Source organism: Muntiacus reevesi, chromosome 2 (genome assembly GCF_963930625.1).
Source record: "Muntiacus reevesi chromosome 2, mMunRee1.1, whole genome shotgun sequence".
In the NCBI taxonomy this organism is placed as follows: Eukaryota; Metazoa; Chordata; class Mammalia; order Artiodactyla; family Cervidae; genus Muntiacus; species Muntiacus reevesi.
In genome coordinates this window covers 17,343,844-17,366,952 of record NC_089250.1, presented here as the reverse complement: position 1 = coordinate 17,366,952, position 23,109 = coordinate 17,343,844, and the positions used below count along the sequence as shown (strand labels likewise).

The following is a 23,109-nucleotide window of genomic DNA, read 5'->3' as shown; positions in this document are numbered from 1 at the left end:
AAAATGGTCCACTTAAAAATATGTTTTTAAAAAAAAAAAAAAAAACTGTTTTCACTCACTTTTGTTGTCTGGTTTTGATCTAAAGGTTTTCCAGCAAACCTGGTGCTGATTTACAGCTTACATCAGATAACGACGTCTTAGACTTGGAAACTGAGGTAAAAAGTTCTGTTGTGAAATTAGTTTCCGAGCTCTGAGTTTAGCTTCATGTAGCATTTCCTCTTAAAATTCAGCCGCGGTGTCCCTCTCAGTGTTATAAGTTTGCAATGTAAAATTGGTCAGACCAAACTATTTTATAAACATATGACTAGTTGATTTTTTTTTTTTTTTACTTTGGTAATTACGGAAGGTGGGGTGAAGAAAAAAATGGGCTGGAAAATACATAGTGACAGAAAAATTATATTAGGAAAAGCTTTCCCACAGTGAAGGAGATATGAAATTTGGTCAAGGATAAAGAGCCTTGCTGTGAATTGTAAACCATAAGGATAGGACTTATGTAATACTCATACTGATATCTTTAGTGGACATAATTCCTTATTGTAATGATCATGGAATCTTCCTGGAGCCTTTCAGTTCCAAAACTATATAACCTATATCATCTAGTTTTTTTTTCCCCTCCTGGACACTTTATTTTGGTTTGTTAGAGTTGTTAGGAGGGTGGTTTGTTTTTTTGTTTTCTCTGTTTTGTTTTGGCTCTGCCTTAAGACTAAAATAATTGTTGACATGATGGAGATTTAAAATTAAAATTCTGTTTCTCAAAATCCGTATTATAAAGGGATTCCACTGTGTTTTCTAAAGCATTCCATTAAAAGGATATCCCCAACCCTTCAACTCATTGAAGAATACATGTTTTGCCTAAAATAATAACCAGCTGTAGCAGCAGAGACTTTTAATAACAGTAAGATAAAACTTACAACCTCAGATATTTTTTCTGTTGTAGTTTTTAAAAAACCTCCTCGGAGCCTTGTATCACATTCTGAAACTTCAGAATTCAGAGATTTTGTATTATTCTTACTTATATGTTCATCTTATAGACCCTGTATCAGTATAAATGAGTAAAGTTCAGGAAACAATTGTGCATCTCCTGGAGTGTATAACATAGGTCGTGAATGTAAGAGCCATTTTAATAGTTTTTGAATGTGAATAAGTGAAGAGACAAATGGATTTGTATATAATGTTACAGGTAATAGAATATACATAATATATCTGAGAAATCTGAATTCTGAAAATATGGCTTATTTTTATATTCCCTTTTTAATATTTAGGATGTAGAAGTTCAGTTGAGTTATGTTGAGGAATGAGGTCCTGCATAGCATGGAAATAAATAAGAAATACGTGATAAGAAAAAGATTACACTATATTTTTCAGTGTCCTCTAATTGTGAGCTGAGAATTTTACATTAAAAGTTGTTGACCTTTTTAGCCCCATCTTGTGTTCCATTAAATATTTCTTTTCAAGTGATACATTCTCCTCAGAATTCTGATAACCAGTTCTGTCACTTAGCAGCTGTGGGATCTTGGCAAAACCTGTCTTAACCGGGTTAAAAGTAGGCAGTTTTTAAAAGTAGGATATTTTCTTCAAAAGGGATTAGGAAATCTTCATGCAACTCATTATTGACATTAATTTTAGCAGAGCATCTCTGAGAGCCTTCCACAGAAGTATGTGGATTGTTTATCTGGAGCTGCTGGTCAAAGAGGAAAAAAGGCATTAAATGGACAAGTAGAAGGTAAGAACTGTATTTTATAGGAAAGTCATTTGACAGAACGTTGAATTAAAATGGGCCTGCTGATATATTCTAATCACCAAAGAACATCACCTGTCAGAGGCATAGTGAGGAAAAAGACAAGGAGGGAAATTGTGTATCTTATCAGGTGTCAGCCACAGATTACATTGAGAATCCAGTTTAAGGAGCTCAATTATTAGTTCCTAGACTTCCTCTACAGTCCAATGTTTAAGACTCTGTCCGGTGAAGACTCTCCAGTGCAGAGGGTGCAGGTTCAATCCCTGGTAAGGGAATTAAGATTCCATGTGACACATGACCAAAAAAAAAATTATTAGTTCTGTTTCAAGATACTGTACAACCTAAGGAAGGTCGAGAAATAAGAGGAAAGAGGGAATGGAGGATGAGAGAGGCAGAGAGTTCAGGGAGGAAATGAAGGAAAAGAAGCCCAGGTCTGTGGATGGGGGAAGGTGGCAATAAGTAATCAAGGTCTTTAGATAAAGAAAGAGTATTTGACATGGACGATGAATCTGAAGTGAGCTTCCAGCACGAAAGCTTGTCAGAGAAGAACAGCAGAGTTTTCCCCCTCATACTGGTTTACTTTTTGTTAGGAAGGCATTCAGAATTGAGGTTCCTAGGCATTGAACAGTTGTGCGTTATCCTTTGTGGAGGAGCATGGGCATACGTGCTCCGCTGTAAATGTTTGCAAATTGGTGTCATATGAAATGTTGCTGCTTTATAGGATGGTGTCACATAGGCCAACATAAGAGAACTAGAAAGAAGGAGCAAGCAGGCGGTGTGATAGGGAGATCAAGGAACCTACAGCCTGATAAACAGTCCACAGGAAAGTTTCTAACTTGTAATGCAGTTTCACTTTGGGGAGAAGTATTAGAGTGAGGAAGTTGAGGCTAAGATTTCAGGAGAATAAATTAAGTTGACGTCTCTGATAGCTCAGTTGGTAAAGAATCCACCTGCAATGCAGGAGACCCTGGTTTGATTCCTAGGTCGGGAATATCCTCTGGAGAAGGGATAGGATAGGCTACCCACTCAGTATTCTCTGGCTTCCCTCGTGGCTCAGCTGGTAAAGAATCCGCCTGCAATGCAGGAGACATGGGTTCGATCCCTGGGTTGGGAAGATCCCCTGGAGAAGGGAAAGGCTACCCACTCCAGTATTCTAGTCTAGAGAATAGTCCATGGGGTCGCAAAGAGTTGGACATGACTGAGTGACTTTCACTTTCAATGTAGAAACAGACTCTGTATAGACCAGAGTTTCTCAAATTTTAGTCGCCTCCGGACCTTGTGTGAAGCGCACATGCTGGGCAGGAGGTCTGAGAATCTGTGTTTCTGACAAACTCTCCGAGTAGCAAGGGTGTAGCCTTGCATTTAGAGAAATCTGGAAGAACACTGGATAGTGCAGGACATCACAGGATCAAGGAAAAGCATTAATCTGAGTCTATAGCCAGAGGGACGCAAAGAGTCAAAGTAGCAATTACAGGTGTAAGATACTATTGCTAAGCAAAGAGGGGAAAAGTGGTGGGGATGATCTATAGAAAGAATGTAAAGGGGGAAGAATTAAGACCACAGATCCAGAGATTACTACCCTTTGGATAGGAGAGAATCTAGTGAAAGGACAAAGGGAGGAAAGTAAGGCCTTAGGGAGGTGAGTTTGGAGTTGATGAAGAAACTTGAGAGAATTCCTTCTAAATGGCTTCAGTGTATTTGCACTGAAAAGAAATAAGATCATTGTTGCTCCAGAGAATACTGGAGGCGGGAGGGGGTGCTAGGAGTGGGGGAAACCCTAGCCATTCCAAGTAACTCTTAGGCATCAGAGAGTTGTATTGGTATTTGTGTTGTGTTGGTATTTGTTATTAAAATTAGATTAATTTGTTTATATTAATTAGATTAATTTGCTATTAACATTAGATTAATTTGAATATGGAGGCACTGACTTTTTTTTTTTTTAAGATAGCTTATTTTTTGAAAGTTGTTTTACAGAAATCCTTTGAAACGTTAGCATGATGTACCGAACCAATCTAAGTTTTGAAACAACAGGTTAATAGGGTTCATTCCCTAAATGCTAGAAATATTTTCAATAAATACTACACTGATTTGAAACATGCAAGATTTTCAATATCTAATAAGTCTGTGGCAATTAAATTTATTATTTCCTTTTTGATAATTGTATCTCAATATTGAGAATTTATTATACATTATTTCCTAGATGTGTTCTATTTACCTTCTTGCATGAGTGGATCGAGAAACTTTAAGATGGCTAAACTAGAGGAGCCAAGACATGTAGACATACCAACAGCCCACATAGATATGGAAAAATAATGAATATTTTTATGAGCCATTTTTCTACAAGTGTATATGCAAGCTAACCAGTTCATTACTCTTTCTCCAATGAGAAGTGAATTATACATTCTGGTGAACTGTCATTCCACTGTGTACTTCTTAAATGACTGGACAGATCGAAGAACATGATAAATACTTGTAGTATAATGTTGTAAATGATAACTGCTGTATTACATTCAAGATATACTGATGTATTTTACCATCAGCTTTCATGTTTATCTTCTTGGGGTCATGATTTGCTCCTCTGATTAAGATCAATTTTCTTCTCATCAGTCGTCATGTACACATTGGTCTGTGTGCTCTTTAATATTTTATAAAGTCATTGAAAACATAGTGTTACTTTTGAAATCTTAACTGTTTCATTAAACCTGTATTTCTATTTTTTCTTCACTATCCATTGTGGATTCATATGTCTGTTTTGCAGGTGTCCTAACATACCCCTAAAATCAAGACACTAAAACTGAATATATTCACTGCCAAGGCTGAGTGCGAGGATTCTGCTGAGTCCTAACTCTGCATGGATGTGCAGTTGGCTTTCATATTTATATATAATGAAGTCTGTATCCCTTTTGCCTTTTAGATTCTCCTGAGAAATATGCTAACATGAAGGTAAAATCATTTATGTTTTTATCTGGAATTATGAACTGTGGATTGTATCATATGTACATTATTTATTAATCAACTTGTTTCCAAACCCATTTAGCCTGCAGTCTTAGTGGAAGATTCTGTTCCTAATATAACAGTTGGAATGAAGGATTTTCAAGCATCCAGTTCAGGTAAATTTTGCAATACACACTTAACTCTGGAAAGAGGGACACAGAAATATTTGAAATGCTCAGTCTTCATACTGCTAACTTTTTTTTTTGCAAATTTAATTGAAGAATTTGACATACATAATCCAAATGTTATTGTTGGTATCCATGTTTTGATAGAAAAGATAGGTACAAGCATAAGAACAAGAATTTTTAAAATGTAAGCTTGAACTCAATATGTTTCTGTATATGTTTCGATACCCTATGGTTCTCAGTTTGGAACTTCTATATTTCTCAGGAATTCTCAGAGATTAATTATTAGACTCTAAGATTTTTCCAGTGTCCAAAGATGCTTACTTGATCTCTGACCTTTGCCTTGAGTAAAGTTTTACTTGCTAATATGTAAGTTATATTTCAGCTTATAATTATTTCATTTTAGTGTTGTTACACAGGTGAATGTAGGCCTATCAGATGTTTTGGTTAGCAGACTATGTGTGTGTTTGTGTGTGTATGTGAGTTTATGGTGTCTTTGATTATTGGAAAGAGGGGAAGTAATCATACTTTAATGACTATTTAATGACATAATATTTTAAAACAGTGATTCTGAAAGGTTTTGGCTTCAGGATCCTTTTATATTTCTGAAAATTATTGAGAATTCCAAGGAACTTTTGTTTTTGTCTATTGATATTCACTATATTGGAGCTCAGTTCAGTTGCTCAGTTGTGTCCAGCTCTTTGCGACCCTGTGGACTGCAGACACCAGACTTCCCTGTCCATCACCAACACCTGGAGCTTACACAAACTCATGTCCATCGAGTTGGTGATGCCATCCAACCATCTCATCCTCTGTCTTCCCCTTCTACCCCTGCCTTCAATCTTTCCCAGCATCAGGGTCTTTTCAAATGAGTCTGTTCTTCACATCAGATGGCCAAAGTATTGAAGTTTTAGCTTCAGCATCAGTCTTTCCAATGAATATTCAGGACTGCTTTCCTTTAGAATTGACTGGTTTGATCTCCTTGCAGTCCAAGGGACTCTCAAGAATCTTCTCCAACACCACAGTTCAAAAGCATCAATTCTTTGGTGCTCAGCTTTCTTTATAGTCTAACTCTCACATCCATACATGACTACTGGAAAAACCAGAGCTTTGACTAGATGTACCGATATTGGCAAAGTAATGTCTCTGCTTTTTACTCTGCTGTCTAGGTTGGTCATAACTTTTCTTCGAAGGAGCAAGCATCTTAATTTCATGGCTGCAGTCACCATCTGCAGTGATTTTGGAGCCCAGTAAAATAAAGTCTGTCACTGTTTCCACTGTTTCTGCATCTTTTTGCCATGAAGTAATGGGACTGGATGCCATGATTTTAGTTTTCTGAATGTTGAGTTTTAAGCCAACTTTTTCACCCTCCTCTTTCACTTTCATCAAGAGGCTCTTTAGTTCTTCTTTGCTTTCTGCCATAAGGGTGGTGTCATCTGCATATCTGAGATATTGATATTTCTCCCGGCAATCTTGATTCCAGCTTGTGCTTCATCCAGCTCAGCATTTTCCCATGATGTACTCTGTATACAAGTTAAATAAGCAGCGTGACAATATACAGCCTTGACATATGCCTTTCCCTATTTGGAATCAGTCTGTTGTTCCATGTCCAGTTCTAACGGTTGCTTCTTGTACTGCATACATATTTCTCAGGAGGCAGGTCAGGCAGTCTGCTATTCCCATCTCTTTAAGAATTTTCTAGTTTGTTATGATCCACACAGTCAAAAGCTTTGGCATAGTCAATAAAGCAGAAGAAGATGTGTTTCTGGAACTCTCTTGCTTTTTGATGATCCAACGGATGTTGGCCATTTGATCTCTGGTTCCTCTGCCTTTTCTAAATCCAGCTTGAGCATCTGCAGGTTCATGATTCATGTAATGTTGAAGCCTAGCCTGGAGAATTTTGAGCATTACTTTGCTAGAGTGTGAGATGAGTGCAATTGTATGGTAGTTTGAACATTCTTTGGCATTGCCTTTCTTTGGGATTGGAATGAAAACTGACCTTTTCCAGTCCTGTGGACACTGCTGAGTTTTCCAGATTTTCACAGCAGCATCTTTTTGGATTTAAAATAGTTGAATGGGAATTCCATCACCTCCACTAGCTTTGTTTGTAGTGATGCTTCCTAAGGCCCACTTGACTTCGCATTCTTTTCTATCTGGCTCTAGGTGAGTGATCACACCACTGTGCTTATCTGGGTCATGAAGATCTTTTTTGTATAGTTCTTCTGTGTATTCTTGCCACCTCTTGATATCATCTGCTTCTGTTAGGTCCATACCATTTCTATCCTTTATTGTGCTCATCTTTGCATGAAATGGTCCCTTGGTATATCTAATTTTCTTGAAGAGCTTTCTAGTCTTTATTGTTTTCCTTTATTTCTTTGCGTTGATCACTGAGGAAGACTTTCTTTTCTCTCCTGCTATTCTTTGGAACTCTGCATTCAAATGTGGGTATATCTTTCCTTTTCTCCTTTGCCTTTAGCTTCTCTTCTTTTCTCAGCTATTTGTAAGGACTTCTCAGGCAACCATTTTGCCTTTTTGCATTTCTTCTTCTTGGGGATGGTCTTGATTACTGCCTCCTGTACAATGTCACAATCCTCCATCTATAGTTCTTCAGGCACTCTGTCTATGAGATCTAATCCCTTGAGTCTATTTGTCACTTCTATTGTATAATCCTAAGGGTTTTGATTTAGGTCATACCTGAATGGTCTAGTGGTTTTCCCTGCTTTCTTCAATTTAAGTCTGAATTTGGCAATAAGGAGTTCATGATCTGAGCCACAGTCAGCTCCCATTTTTTTGCTGACTGTGTAGCGCTTCTCCATCTTTGGCTGCAAGAATATAATCAATCTAATTTAGTTATGGACCATCTGGTGATGTCCATGTGTAGAGTGTTGTTTTGTGCTGTTGGAAGAGGCTCTTTGCTATGACTAGTGGTTTCTCTTGGCAAAGCTCTGTTAGTCTTTTCCCTGCTTCGTTTTGTACTCCAAGGTCAAATTTGCCTGTTACTCCAGGTATCTCTTGACTTCCTACTTTTGCATTCCTGTCCCCTACAATGTAAAGGACATTTTTTGGGTGTTCATTCTAGAAGGTTTTATAGGTCTTCAGAGAACTGTTCAACTTCAGCTTCTTCAGCAGAAGTGATCGGGGCATAGACTTGGATTACCATGATACTGAATGGTTTGCCTTGGAAACAGAGATCATTCTGTTGTTTTTGAGATTGCATCCAAGTACTGCATTTCAGACTCTAGTGTTGACTGTGATGGCTACTCCATTTCTTCTAAGGGATTCTTGTCCACTGTAGTAGATATAATGGTCATCTGAGTTAAATTCACCCATTCTAGTCCATTTTAGTTCACTGATTCCTAAAATGTTGATGTTCACTCTTGCCATCTCCTGTTTGACCATTTCCCATTTCCCTTGATTCACGGACCTAACTTTCCAGGTTCCTATGGAATATTGCTCTTTACAGCATTAGGCTTTAACTTCCATCATCAGTCACATCCACAACTTGTTTTTGCTTAGGCTCCGTCTCTTCATTCTTTCTGGAGTTATTTCTCCACTAATCTCTAATAGCATATTGGGCACCTACCGACCTGGGGAGTTCATCTTTCAGTGTCCTGTCTTTGTGTCGTTTCATACTGTTCATGGTGCTCTCAAGGCAAGAATACTGAAGTGGTTTGCCATTCTCTTCTCCGGTGGATCACATTTTGTCAGAATGCTCCACCATGACCCATCCATCTTGGGTGGCCATGTAGGCTTGGCTCATAGTTTCAGTGAGTTAGGCAAGGCTGTGGTCCATGTGATCAGTTTTGTTAGTTTTCTGTGATTGTGGTTTTCATTCTATGTGCCCTCTGATAGGTAAGGCTTATCGATGCTTCCAAATGGGAGAACTGACTGAGGGGGAACTGTGTCTTGTTCTGATGGGTGGGGTAAATCTTGAATCCAATTTTCTGTTCGTGGGCGGGGCTGTGTTCCCTCCCTGTTGTTTGACCTGAGGCCAACCTATGGTGGAGGTAATGAAGATAATGGCGACCTCTTCCAAAAGGCCCCGTGCTTGCACTGCTGCACTTAGTGTCCCCATGAATACTGCAGCAGGCCCCTGCCGACCCATGCCTCCACCAGAGACTCCTGGAAAATAAAACTAAAAAACATAAAATACAACACACATGATCATAATGGCTAATTCCATTGGTCATTAGAGTTTTGATATCACATATGCTGTGTCTGAAGAACCCCACTGCGCACTCAGAACAGAATGAGAATGAAAGTGACGTTTAGTGTTGTTGTGAAAATAGTTCTGACCTCCTAGACCCCTGACGCAATGGGTCTCTGGACTTAGGGATTCTGGGGGCACACTTGAGAACCACCATTTGAAACCATTGATGTGGTTGGATGTGAAATGATAAAAGGGCCCTTGTGTTGACACAGGATTTAAAGTTTCAGTTTTACATTTCTTGCTTGTTTCTTTGACTTCTCTTAAGAAATTTAGACCTGATAATTCCTTTTTTTTAAAGCAATATTTTTGTGTTGTATTCATTCTTGCCTCATGGTGCTCTGTGCTCTTTGGATCCAGTGTGGTCCTGGACTTATCCTATTTTCATGTGGAAACAATTAGTGACCCACAAAGCTATCATTTCCTATATAACTTTATGATGTTTCTCCATGCCTTAAAAATTCAGTTCTGAGGATACTGATAATTTGAGAAAGACCGTCTCATTGTAATAATGTAGTTGGTGGTGGTGTTCAGTTGCTAATCATGTCCAACTCTTTGTGAGCCCATTGACTGCAGCACGCTAGGCTTCCCTGTGCCTCACCATCTCCTGGAGTTTGCCCAAGTTCATGTCCATTGAATCAGCAATGCTATCCAACCATCTCATCCTCTGCTTCCCCCTTCTTCTCCTGCTGTCAATCTTTCCCAGCATCAGGGTCTTTTCCGGTGAATTGGCTCTTCACATCAGGTGCCCAAGGTATTGGAGCTTCAGTTTCAGCATCAGTCCATCCAGTGAGCATTCAGAGTTGATTTCCCTTAGGAATGACTGGTTTGATCTCTTTCCTGTCCAAGGAACTCTCAAGAGTCTTCTCCAGCACCACAATTTGAAAGGATCAATTCTTTGGTGCTCAGCCTTCTTTATGGTCCAACTCTCACATCTGTACATGATACTGAAAAAACCATGGCTTTGGCTTTATGGACTTTTGTCGACAAACTGATGTCTTTGCTTTTTAATGTTGTCTTGGTTTGTACCATTAATTAAAGTAGTACCATTCATTAAAAGTATTTTTAAAACCATGGTCTCTAGAGCACACTGTATTGTAAGGCATAATTAAATGTAAAATAAGTTGGATGTATATTTTGTTAATAAAATATTTGTATGCTGAAAACAATTATCAGTAAAGTTATTATGGAATACAGAACTACATAATAGAAATGGAGTGAATCAACATAAGTAATACTAGAAAATTAAAAAATAGAAGAAATGAGATGCACTAGTTAAAGTCTCTTCATGACAGTGACGTGTAAGATACAAGAAGCTGTGAAGGACTTGTGAGTCTGAGGGGAGAGGAGGAGAAGGAACTGAATCTCCGAGGAAAGACTTCGCACACGTTAGTCAGAGTTGTATTCTTACTCATATTCTAATAAATGGAGACTTTGTTTTCACATTTTTCAGATTGGTCTTCTACTGCTTTGAGCCTCAGCAATGAGACTTGTCAAAGAGCTGGGCATTTGAAAGTTGATGATCAGTGTCTATTGATGTCACAATCAACGACCAAAAATCAGTCAACATCCACAGAATTTGGACAGATAATCGTAACAGATACAGTAAAGACGAATATTGCAGCAGTGTTTCTGGTGGGGAATTCCATGCTCCATGACCTGTGCCAGTCTCAAGTGCCAGAAAACAAAGAAAGCGAACAAGGTAAAGCAGAAGCCCAGAGCACTCAGCTGTCGGCCTCCTGGGCACGGCCTTAGCATCATTCTGACAGTTCCAAATTAGATTTTGTGGCAAAACCTACCTTGTGCTGACTCCTTTTATGAAGCCTACAGCCAATAAATACCTCTTAGCAAGATGTTTGCATTCTCCTCTGACCATAGTAATACAATAAATAACAGAGAGAATTAGGAGAAAGTAAATTCATTTTGGCTAGTATTTAGTATACACCCGAGAGTGGGTAGCAGGACTATATTTAGAACTCTGGGACTAGTTGGGAGACCTAGGTAGACATCTAGATTGCCCTCTCAAAACGTGACTTCGTAGCAATATTTTTATGTAGCTCTAAATTCTTAAGTATTAATTATCATTATATTCAGTATAACTGCAAAAGGAGCTTTGAAACCAAATACTCAAATAGTTCTTGTGTTTTCTATGACTTCATATATTTTAGAATTGGCTTTCCCAGTGGTAATGGGAGTCATGGGAAATTTGCTAAATAGTACCTCCTTCTCAGCTGTGTCCACATAGTATATCAACTTGTTTTATTAAAAATTTGTAGTGAATTAAGAGTTCACAAGGGATGTTGGTTTGAAGGAGTGCTGTATCATTTAAAAGCAGTATATAGAAAATCAATTCTGATTCTACTAGGATGCCCAGTCTATTGAGTAATCACGTCTAATAACGTGTTGTCCATAAATACTAATTAATTTAGTGCCTTTAAACAGGCATATGGTCAGGACTATAGTAAGAAATCATACGCTGTTTCTTTTTATACTCCTGTAGTTTTTTCGTTTCTATCCTCACCTTTGCATTTACAACAGATTCTCAGTTATCTCCTAGAATAGTGACTGCAAGCTCTCAACTCAAAGTGTTTGTCTTTTTTTTTTTTAATCTATACAGCTGAGTCATTTGCTCTTGTTTCTCCTGAACTTGGTATGTCCAGGAAACACAGATTCAAGTAAAATGGCTACATGAGTCCCTTCAACACTGGACAGTGTGAAATAGGAAAACTACAAAATAAACAGAAGCAAGTTCAGTCAGTTTTTGTTGATTGTTTCTCTTCTCAGTTGATACATTTTATAAAATACCAAGCTGAATCTACTCCTTCAGAGTCCCAGGATTTGTACATTTGTTGGTTTCTTAAAGATTTATTCTATACTAGACCCTGAAAGTTTTATATCCTAAATATTTCTGGAAACACTCCCTCAGTCCAGGCCTGCATCCTCTTTTTCCCCCCCTCTTAATGCCTTCAGATTCATCTTCCTTATTTTATTTGTATGCTCTTCAATTTCATCCCTCCCTTAGCATTTAGTCAGCAATGTCAAAAGCACACATGTTCATGAAGCACTCTGAATCACATTAATGTCTAGACCTCTTAAAGCGACATTGATGCTTTCATACTATGACTTCTGCCTGACTCTCCATCTCTAGCTCTTTCTGTCCTTTGTCCTGGAATTCTGAACTGCTGTTGATGCCCTCCTCACCTGTTCCTGTTGTTGTTTAGTCACTCGGTCATGTCTGACTCTATGTGACCCCATGGACTGCAGCACATCAGGCTTCCCTGTCCTTCTCCATCTCCTGGAGCTTGCTCAAACTCATGTTTATGGAGCCGGTGATGCCATCCAACCATCTCTTCCTCTGTCATCCCTTTCTCCTCCTGACTTCAGTCTTTCCCAGCATCAGAGTCTTTTCTAGTGAGTCAGTTCTTTACATCAGGTGGCCAAAGTAGTGGAGCTTTAGTGTTAGCGTCAGTCCTTCCAATGAAGATTCAGAACTGATCTCCTTTAGGATTGATTGGTTGGATCTCCTTGCAGTCCAAGGGACTCTCAAGAGTCTTCTCCAACACCACAGCAAATTCCTGTTGGCTGTCTATACCAAGGTGATTTTTAAGAGTTTCTCCTCTGCAGTTTAGGAGCCAAGAGGATTGCATGTGAAGAAATAATTTACAGTTCAGATGTGTATCTATCACTAGGAAAATCTAGAAGGATACACTAGAAAAATCTTTAAAGTACTAAGGTAGCTACAAGGAAAGAGATACCTCTTTATCTGGGGAAAGATACCTGTAATCAAAGACAAGTTCACAAAGCAGGTTGAGTCTTAAAAGATGAAAAGTAATTTGTCAAAGAGTACAGGGAAGCATTTCAGATTAAGGAACTGATAAAAGCATAAAATGTAAGAGGAATTTTGTTAACCATCAGTAATTTTGCAGTTGAAGCTTGGCATGTTGTTAAGAAGGTACTGTTTGGAAGTAGAGAAGAGGATGTATAGGCAACTTTTTATGTCTGTCCTGTATTTTGAAATTTTGTTTGGTTTCTGATTGTTTTGTTCACTGATGGTTGGATGAATCTGTGAATGAATCTTTGAGCTGCTTGTGTGCCTGTAACCTGGTGACATCTGGTATTTCCCAAATTGTTTGTTGAAATTTTTAGATCATTGGAAGTATTAAAGAAGTAGATATTCAGCTGAAGATTAAGGTTGACTTAATCTGTCATTTGATACAATGTTTTAGATCTACATTTTCAATGAAGATTATGTCTCTTACCTAAACATTCTAAGTAATTTTAACTAAACATGCAGGTTTGTCGGCAGAACTAGACTTGGAAATGATATCAGAGGAAGAACAAGAAAAACTTGATGGAATTGGAAATAACCATTCACAAGTATGTAAAACTGTAAATTTCAATTTCTGGTTTAATACTGTATGAGAAAATGTGTATCAAACAAGGCAAATTAGAATGGACAGATAAGTTAAAAGCCATTAGAAATGAGTTAAAGCAGAAGTTTGGTGAAATTTGTGAGAAATACAAAATTACCGTTTGTCCTGAGGAAGATCCACCATGTGATAACCCCCCAAAAAAGGAGTAAACAAAAAGGAAATCTCTCCTAATATGAGAAATAATATACCTGATTGTGAGGGAAACGATGCATTTGGAGTTTCTATGTGTCTAGTATTCTAAGCATTTCCTGAACAAAAAGAACCCAGTCTCGAAAATGTTTTTCCATTGTCTGTAAACTTTGGGTCCCTGGGATATGCTTGTCAGTCACCTTCAAAGCTTTGTTTCACTGAAAATAAAGTAGACATTGAAAAGGATCAATTAGACATCGAATACATGTTTATCAAAATTGAGGAGAGTTTTAATAATGATACAGAAAATAAAAAAGTAGGAGACCTGGTAGTTACTTTTGAAGTGAAAGAAGACCAAGAGTTTGATATGCAAATGTTACAAAATATGAGGCAAAATCCTACTAATTGGAAATTAGACATCGGAGAGACACATCAGTCTAGTCTGTGGCTTGTCTACTCCAGGAAGGTGAAACACATTATTTAAATCAAAAGTCACAGTACTCCTGCTGTTGTTACAAATACTGGTCAGAAAAGCAAACCAACACAGGACTGGTTCCAGAAGCCACTGCATGCAGATAATTGTAGTGCTAGTAAGGATAAAAGCATGGAACCCGAATTAGAAAATGGGAGTTCTCTACTGAAAAGTCACAGAACATCCAAAGTGTATGTAAATGAAGGATTACAGAAGGATATGCAGAGATTTAAGAATGAAATAGATATGTTACAAGTAGAGTTGCTGGCTTTGGAAGAAGAAAATTCAACTTTCAAAAGAGGTAGAGGTTGCGATGAACATTGGGGTGCACGTGTCTCTTTCAGATCTGGATTCCTCAGTGTGTATGCCCAGAAGTGGTATTGCTGGGTCATATGGCAGTTCTATTTCCAGTTTTTTAAGAAATCTCCACACTGTTTTCCATAGTGGCTGTACTAGTTTGCATTCCCACCAACAGTGTAAGAGGGTTCCCTTTTCTCCACACCCTCTCCAGCATTTATTGCTTGTAGACTTTTGGATAGCAGCCATCCTGACTGGCGTGTAATGGTACCTCATTGTGGTTTTGATTTGCATTTCTCTGATGATGAGTGATGTTGAGCATCTTTTCATGTGTTTGTTAGCCATCTGTATGTCTTCTTTGGAGAAATGTCTGTTTAGTTCTTTGGCCCATTTTTTGATTGGGTCGTTTATTTTTCTGGAATTGAGCTTCAGGAGTGTTTATAATAGCCAGGACATGGAAGCAACCTAGATGCCCATCAGCAGATGAATGGATAAGGAAGCTGTGGTACATATACACCATGGAATATTACTCAGCCGTTAAAAAGAATTCATTTGAATCAGTTCTAATGAGATGGATGAAACTGGAGCCCATTATACAGAGTGAAGTAAGTCAGAAAGATAAAGATCATTACAGTATACTAACACATATATACGGAATTTAGATAGATGGTGGCGATAACCCTATATGCAAAACAGAAAAAGAGACACAGAAATACAGAACAGACTTTTGAACTCTGGGGGAGAACGTGAGGGTGGGATGTTTTGAAAGAACAGCATGTATATTATCTATGGTGAAACGGACCACCAGCCCAGGTGGGATATATGAGTCAGGTGCTCGGGCCTGGTGCACTGGGAGGACCCTGAGGAGTCGGGTGGGGAGGGAGGTGGGAGGGGGGATCGGGATGGGGAATACATGTAACTATATGGCTGATTCATGTCAATGTATGACAAAACCCACTGAAATGTTGTAAAGTGATTGGCCTCCAACTAATAAAATAATATTAAAAAAAAAAAAAAAAAAAAAAAAAGAGAGGTAGAGGTTCATTTGCTCTTGCTTTGGTTTTTCTCTTTCTCAATGATCTGGTCCATTTGATTTTCCACTTATGAATAAAGTGGGGTCATCTAAATAGGTAATTGTGTAGAAATAGATTATTTCTGCCATCTCAATAAGAGGAATTCAGGAAACTATTTTCATGGCTCTTGTCCTTCAATCAATCTAATATCTAATTCTGTCTCTGTCAGTCTTTCATGTGGACTGGGAAACTCATTTAGCTATGTACCATGTGATCTTCTGAGCCAGAATAAGCACCAAGGAAATCGCTTAAGAAGTATAATCAGCTAGGGTTTTGTGGTTCTTTTTTTCTTTTTCTTTAACTCTGTTGGATTAAATATGTTGTATTTCCATAGAATGGGAAGAAAGCAGTGACTGAGAGAAGGGACATAAACACGTGTTCCCTCTAATCTCTTCATTGTAGATGAATATGTGTGATTTCTGCTTTCCGCAGTCACTGGGCATTTAGATTTCCAGCATGGCCACTTCAGGATCTTTTTAATAGCAAATACATGTACTCCCACATATGCTTTAATCACCACTCTCAGATGTTTCTTTTGAGATAGACCTTTCCATTATGTTTTTTACTAAAATGTAAGTTTTGACATGTGTGATTTTGTCACATAGGTTGTGTGTGTGTGTGTGTATGTGTGAAAGTTGCTCAGTCGTGTCTGACTCTTGGTGAGCCCTTGGACTGTAGTCTGCCAGGCTCCTCTGTCCATGGAATACCAGAGTGGATAGCCGTTCCCCTCTCCAGGGGATCTTCCCATCCCACGTCTCCCGTACTGAAGGTGGATTCTTTAATATTTGAGCCACCAGGGAAGCCCTTAGGTAGTATAAACCCTCAGCAAAAAAAGAAAAAAAAAAAAAATTAAGTGTTTATCTCCAAAGGAGAAAACTGAGTTTTGAGACGCTGTGAGATTTTACTTTCTTCAGTAACAGGTTTTTAAAATTGTTTGCTTATTCTTTTGTGTAAGAGGTGCTTTGATGGAGTTTGAAAATGGACAAGGAAAGAAAGAAAAAAACTCTATATATTCTTGTGTTAAAAAAAAAAAAAGGAGATGAGCCCTATCCCCAACTAAGGCATTTAAAAATACTGTGCCAAAGTCACACTTTTAACTTGTCTGATTAATCTGATGAATTCATTTGGTAATTTATCACATTCAAGGTTACAGACTCGTATGATTTCTTTTGGTGCCATAAAATGCTAGGGAGTACCACTTTAGGGGCTTTGAACAAAACCTTGAACTTTTTTTTATTTTATTGCTGTTTTTGGTAAATAGTGGGGCGACAGTAGGCAATTATTTCTATACCCTCTAGCTGTAAGGTTTGATGGTCATTGCATGTGGAATTGGGAAGCATTACTTTTATTCCAGAATTCCACACTAACTAACAACTCCTCAGTTTCATTCTGCTCCTGGTATTTGGTAAACTTTGGTTCGTATTTTAGTGAACACCATCCGCTGATCATCAAAAAAGCAAGAGAGTTCCAGAAAAACATCTATTTCTGCATTATTGACTATACCAAAGCCTTTGACTGTGTGGATCACAATAAACTGTGGGAAATTCTTAAAGAGTTGGCAATACCAGACCACCTGACCTGCCTCTTGAAAAATCTGTATGTAGGTTAGGAAGCAACAGTTAGAACTGGACATGGAACAACAGACTGGTTCCAAATAGGAAAAGGAGTATGTCAAGGCTGTATATTGTCACACTACTTGTTTAATGTATATGCAGAATACATCATGAGAAATGCTGGGCTAGAGGAAGCACAAGCTGGAATCAAGATTGCCGGGAGAAATATCAATGATATGCAGATGACACCACCCTTATGGCAGAAAGTGAAGAAGAACTAAAGAGCCTCTTGATGAAAGTGAAAGAGGAGAGTGAAAAAGTTGGCTTAAAGCTCAACATTGAGCTTCCTTATCCATTCATCTGCTGATGGGCATCTAGGTTGCTTCCATGTCCTGGCTATTATAAACAGTGCTGCGATGAACATTGGGGTGCACGTGTCTCTTTCAAAACTAAGATGATGGCATCCAGTCCCATCACTTCATGGCAAATAGATGGGGAAACAGTGGAAACAGTGGCTGACTTTATTTTGGGGGGCTCCAAAATCACTGCAGATGGTGATTGCAGCCATGAAATTAAAAGACTCTTGCTCCTTAGAAGGAAAGTTATGACCAACCTAGACAGCATATTAAAAAGCAGAGATGTTACTTTGCCAACAAAGGTCCGACTGGTCAAGGCTATGGTTTTTCCAGTGGTCATGTATGAATGTGAGAGTTGGACTATAAAGAAAGCTGAGCGCCGAAGAATTGATGCTTTTGAACTGTGGTGTTGGAGAAGACTCTTGAGAGTCCCTTGGACTGCAAGGAGATCCAACCAGTCCATCCTAAAGGAGATCAGTCCTGGGTGTTCACTGGAAGGACTAATGTTGAAGCTGAAACTCCAGTCCTTTGGCCACTTCATGCAAAGAGCTGACTCATTGGAAAAGACCCTGATGCTGGGAAAGATTGAAAGCAGGAGGAGAAGGGGAGGACAGAGGATGAGATGGTTGAATGGCGTCACCGACTCAATGGACATGGGTTTGGGTGGACTCAGGGAGTTGGTGATGGACAGGGAGGCCTGGTGTGCTACGGTTCATGGGGTCACAAAGAGTCAGACACGGCTGAGCAGCTGAACTGAACTGATCACTTTTTGGCTATCTCCCGGATCCAAATGAAAAAAAAAAATGTAAAAGGCAGAGGGAAAAGAATAGCTTTAGTGCATAAAGAATGTTTCCTTTCTGTCTCTGAGGCAGTAAGGTGTCAGGAAAATCCAGGTGGTAAAGACCAAAGAGGACAGATTTTGTGTCTTTGTCTTTTTATTTATGTGTCTCTGCCAGTTAGATGGGGAAGACTGAATGTGAATAATGCATCTTATTAAGAAAGCTGTTTTTGAAATTTTGGGAATTTTGTTTCTTTTCCTCAAACAGAAAGGAGCAGATTTTACAAAAATTTCAATGACTTGTAAATGATAAAATTACAGTAAGCACAAAAACATTTTTATCACTTAAATTCAGGGCAAACGCTGAGGCAAATAATGAAATTGAAAAGAAAGATCTTTATGATAAAGAAGTAGCAATTATTCATAGTGTCAAATTTTTACTAAAGGTTGAAGGAGAACAGAAGCACCAAAGTCGTGAAGTGGAAGTACCAGACAATGAATATGATGCTGCTGATGAGAGTGGATTAAAGAGTGGAAGAAACAGCAACCAGGAGTGTACTGCTATGGAGAATGAACGTTTTGATAGGTAATCCTGTATCAATATTTAACATCAGGTCATTTGTTATTTTCCTATAAAATAATTTCTCACTTGAGCCAATGTTTGTGATTTACACATGTTATATTTTACTAGGGATATAGTTATTTTCAATACTCTTGTCCTTTAGCCTCAATACTAGAGTTACTTTGTTAATAGACTACCATGTTATAGTATTAGAGTATTCTGGATTTGACTGCATACTTTCCTTAACCAGTGTGTTGTATATTTAAATTTATTTTATGTCACTAATGAACATCCTTTCATTTCAGTTTGAGGACTTCTTTCAGCATTTCTTATGAGGCCGGACTAGTGGTGATGAACTCCGTCAGGTTTGCTTTGTCTGGGAAAGTTTTTATTTCTCCTTCATTTCTGAAAGACAACTTTTCTGGATAGAGTACTCTTGGTTGGCAGTTTTTTTTCTCCTAGCACTTTGAGTATGTCCATGGATGGAGGCCAAATTGCTGTTGGTGGCAGGAGAACTGATGAGGCGCCTGTTTTTCAGCCATGATGCTCATGTCACCCCATCATGTGGGTGGTTTAAAAGTAAACTCCCCTGACTCTGGCCAAATATTTCCTTGATTTCTTCTTTCATGGTATATGTACCTCATGTCATTTAGCATATCATCTAAATTAAGTGTTACTTTTTTCTTTGAATTCTCTTTTTAATTTATTTTTGGCTGCACTGCTTCTTTGCTGCTGCAGAGCGTGGGCTTCTCATTGTGGTGGCTTCTCTTGATGCTGAGCATGGGCTTTAGGGTGCTGGCTTCAGTAGTTGTGGAGCATGGGTTTAGTTACACTGTGGCATGTAGGATCTTTCCTGACAAGGAATTGAACTGCCACCCCCTGTATTGGACTCCTAAGCACTGGACCAGCAGGAAAATCCCTAAATTCACCATTATTATATTTAGAAGCAAAACAAAAAATGTAGTGTAAATCTATAGTGTAAATCTCCAGGTGTTCAGTGTAGCTCTTGAGGTTCTTCCCAATGTCTTTCCAGATGCACCTCTCTGCTTTCTTCCGTGTATTTTGTGCTCTTCCTTCCAGGTTCCTCGGAAACAACCTAGATGCCCTGTGCCTGATGTTTGTGCTCACATTCGAATCTCCAAGTAGAATGATTCTCTCCCTTTTCTGTTTCTCATGACCTCCTCTCTTCACTTCTGTAAATCCTTCCTTCTTCCACTTATGACTTTAATATGTCATCTGTTACATATCATATTGTAACATAATTGTATATTTGTGTTTGAAGGAAGAATTTGTTTTCTTGCATATGGTTGGTACTTCATAACTGTTTTGAGAGTTAATCAATGACTTAAGATGGGTAAGACTTGGAATTTTGCAAGAATTGTTTTTTTATTCTTTATCAGTTGAATTATTAGAAAACATTGGCTTTTTTGTGGATTTTTTAAAAGTAGTGATCCTGACCTGCACAGGAAGAAAGTAAAGGAAAAGAACAATAATAAACGGACACCAGAAGACTGTGTGATTGCACCAGTATTTAAAAAGGCCGATTCACTGACTGGTGGGCTGCTGCTCGTGAATGATGACAACAAAGGGGATGAAGATGATGACAGGTACGTTCTACAGATTCTTTGTTTGTAGGGTAAGTAATATTAGCCCTGACTACTGCTGGAAATAGAGTACCATAATCCAGTGCACAGGCCAAGACAAGACTTTCCTCAATACAGTGGACGAACTGTAGGTGAGAGTTGCTGAAAGGCTAAGGTGAGGACCAGTGCCTTTGGCCGGAAGTCATTCCACTGAAGAGCCCCCTTGGAAGGTGGCCTGTAGTGAATACACGTAAACAGCTGCGTAGGGAATATTATTGGGACAGGCACTGAAGAACTGGATGGTAACTGAAGAGGGATGTGGCGTTCAAAGGAGTTTCTCGTTTTATGTGAAGAGGGGAGCTTTTAGAGTGTGTATGCTATTGGAAATGAGCCAGCAGAGGACGTGTTTATTTAATCTTGCTTGCATTTCCAATATTAGAAAGCTTATTGATTGTATGACATTATCTTTATTTTTTATTTATTTATTTTTTTAATTTTTATTTTTCAGTGGGTTTTGTCATACATTGATATGAATCAGCCATAGAGTTACACGAATTCCCCATCCCGGTCTCCCATCCCACCTCCCTCTCCACCCGATTCCTCTGGATCTTCCCAGCCCAACAGGCCCGAGCACTTGACTCATGCCTCCCACCTGGGCTGGTGGTCTGTTTCACCACAGATAATATACATGCTGTTCTTTCGAAACATCCCACCCTCCCCTTCTCCCACAGAGTTCAAAAGTCTGTTCTGTACTTCTGCATCTCTTCTTCTGCCCTGCATATAGGGCCATCGTTACCATCTTTCTAAATTCCGTATATATGTGTTAGTATACTGTAATGTTCTTTATCTTTCTGGCTCACCTCACTCTGTATAATGGGCTCCAGTTTCATCCATCTCATTAGAACTGATTCAAATGAATTCTTTTTAACGGCTGAGTAATATTCCATGGTGTATATGTACCACAGCTTCCTTATCCATTCATCTGCTGATGGGCATCTAGGTTGCTTCCACGTCCTGGCTATTATAAACAGTGCTGCGATGAACATTGGGGTGCACGTGTCTCTTTCAGATCTGGTTTCCTCAGTGTGTATGCCCAGAAGTGGTATTGCTGGGTCATATGGCAGTTCTATTTCCAGTTTTTTAAGAAATCTCCACACTGTTTTCCATAATGGCTGTACTAGTTTGCATTCCCACCAACAGTGTAAGAGGGTTCCCTTTTCTCCACACCCTCTCCAGCATTTATTGCTTGTAGACTTTTGGATAGCAGCCATCCTGACTGGCGTGTAATGGTACCTCATTGTGGTTTTGATTTGCATTTCTCTGATAATGAGTGATGTGGAGCATCTTTTCATGTGTTTGTTAGCCATCTGTATGTCTTCTTTGGAGAAATGTCTATTTAGTTCTTTGGCCCATTTTTTTTTTTTTTTTTTTTTTTTTTTTTTTTTTTTTTAATATTATTTTATTAGTTGGAGGCCAATCACTTTACAACATTTCAGTGGGTTTTGTCATACATTGACATGAATCAGCCATATAGTTACACGTATTCCCCATCCCGATCCCCCCCCCCACCTCCCTCCCCACCCGACTCCTCAGGGTCCTCCCAGTGCACCAGGCCCGAGCACCTGACTCATGTATCCCACCTGGGCTGGTGGTCCGTTTCACCATAGATAATATACATGCTGTTCTTTCAAAACATCCCACCCTCACGTTCTCCCCCAGAGTTCAAAAGTCTGTTCTGTATTGGGTCGTTTATTTTTCTGGAATTGAGCTTCAGGAGTTGCTTGTATATTTTTGAGATTAATCCTTTGTCTGTTTCTTCATTTGCTATTATTTTCTCCCAATCTGAGGGCTGTCTTTTCACCTTACTTATCGTTTCCTTTGTTGTGCAAAAGCTTTTAAGTTTCATTAGGTCCCATTTGTTTATTTTTGCTTTTATTTCCAATATTCTGGGAGGTGGGTCATAGAAGATCTTGCTGTGATTTATGTCAGAGAGTGTTTTGCCTATGTTCTCCTCTAGGAGTTTTATAGTTTCTGGTCTTACATTTAGATCTTTAATCCATTTTGAGTTTATTTTTGTGTATGGTGTTAGAAAGTGTTCTAGTTTCATTCTTTTACAAGTGGTTGACCAGTTTTCCCAGCACCACTTGTTAAAGAGATTGTCTTTTTTCCATTGTATATCCTTGCCTCCTTTGTCAAAGATAAGGACATTATCTTTAAACTATTACAGTAAACTAATTGTACATAATACTTCTGCTCATATATAGTTTTATGGTAAGGGCTTGTTCATTGGTTCTGAAGTGTAATATTCCTATATAATTGAATATGTGGATAACTACTTAAGTTAATTCTATCACACGTAGATTTTCAAAAATTACATGATTGTGAATTTACAAACATTTAGGCTATACTGAATAAGATTTGATCATTCCTTGATGATTCTAGTTGATAGTAACTTGATGAGTAGCTATGATTTTGTAAGGTACTCTGAAACATCACGTCGTATTAACTTCATAGCAATTTTCGGATTCCAGGGAAAAGGGGAAGATTTTGTTTATATAAAATAGAAGAAAAATTATTAACAATCTTTCACAGAGTATTCCTTTTGGATGATAGAGATCTAAATGACTAAAATCATGCTTCCTGTACTAAGAGTGGATTAACACACATTGTGTGCTCAAAAGGTGGATGTCAGATGCTTGAAGAAACAGCAGAATGGTTGGATGAATGCCTATTGATGAATTTCTTTATGAAAAATCTTTATTGAAAGTAGATTTCCAGTCTTGCCTATATCTGGTCTTTTTAATTTTTG

The 23,109-nt window shown here is 38.5% G+C and overlaps 1 protein-coding gene across 1 annotated transcript in view; it reads left to right on the top strand.

The window, feature by feature from the left end:
- LOC136157109 (ankyrin repeat domain-containing protein 26-like) overlaps nt 1–23,109 on the top strand; it is a 59,158-nt gene that overhangs the window by 17,241 nt on the left and 18,808 nt on the right. The window contains exons 8-16 of the mRNA XM_065919139.1: nt 86–155; nt 1,627–1,723; nt 4,653–4,681; nt 4,776–4,848; nt 10,518–10,766; nt 13,359–13,441; nt 18,602–18,741; nt 19,023–19,143; nt 20,125–20,324. Of these exons, the coding sequence (XP_065775211.1) occupies nt 86–155; nt 1,627–1,723; nt 4,653–4,681; nt 4,776–4,848; nt 10,518–10,766; nt 13,359–13,441; nt 18,602–18,741; nt 19,023–19,143; nt 20,125–20,324 (1,062 nt within the window). The remainder of the gene's footprint in view (nt 1–85; nt 156–1,626; nt 1,724–4,652; nt 4,682–4,775; nt 4,849–10,517; nt 10,767–13,358; nt 13,442–18,601; nt 18,742–19,022; nt 19,144–20,124; nt 20,325–23,109) is intronic.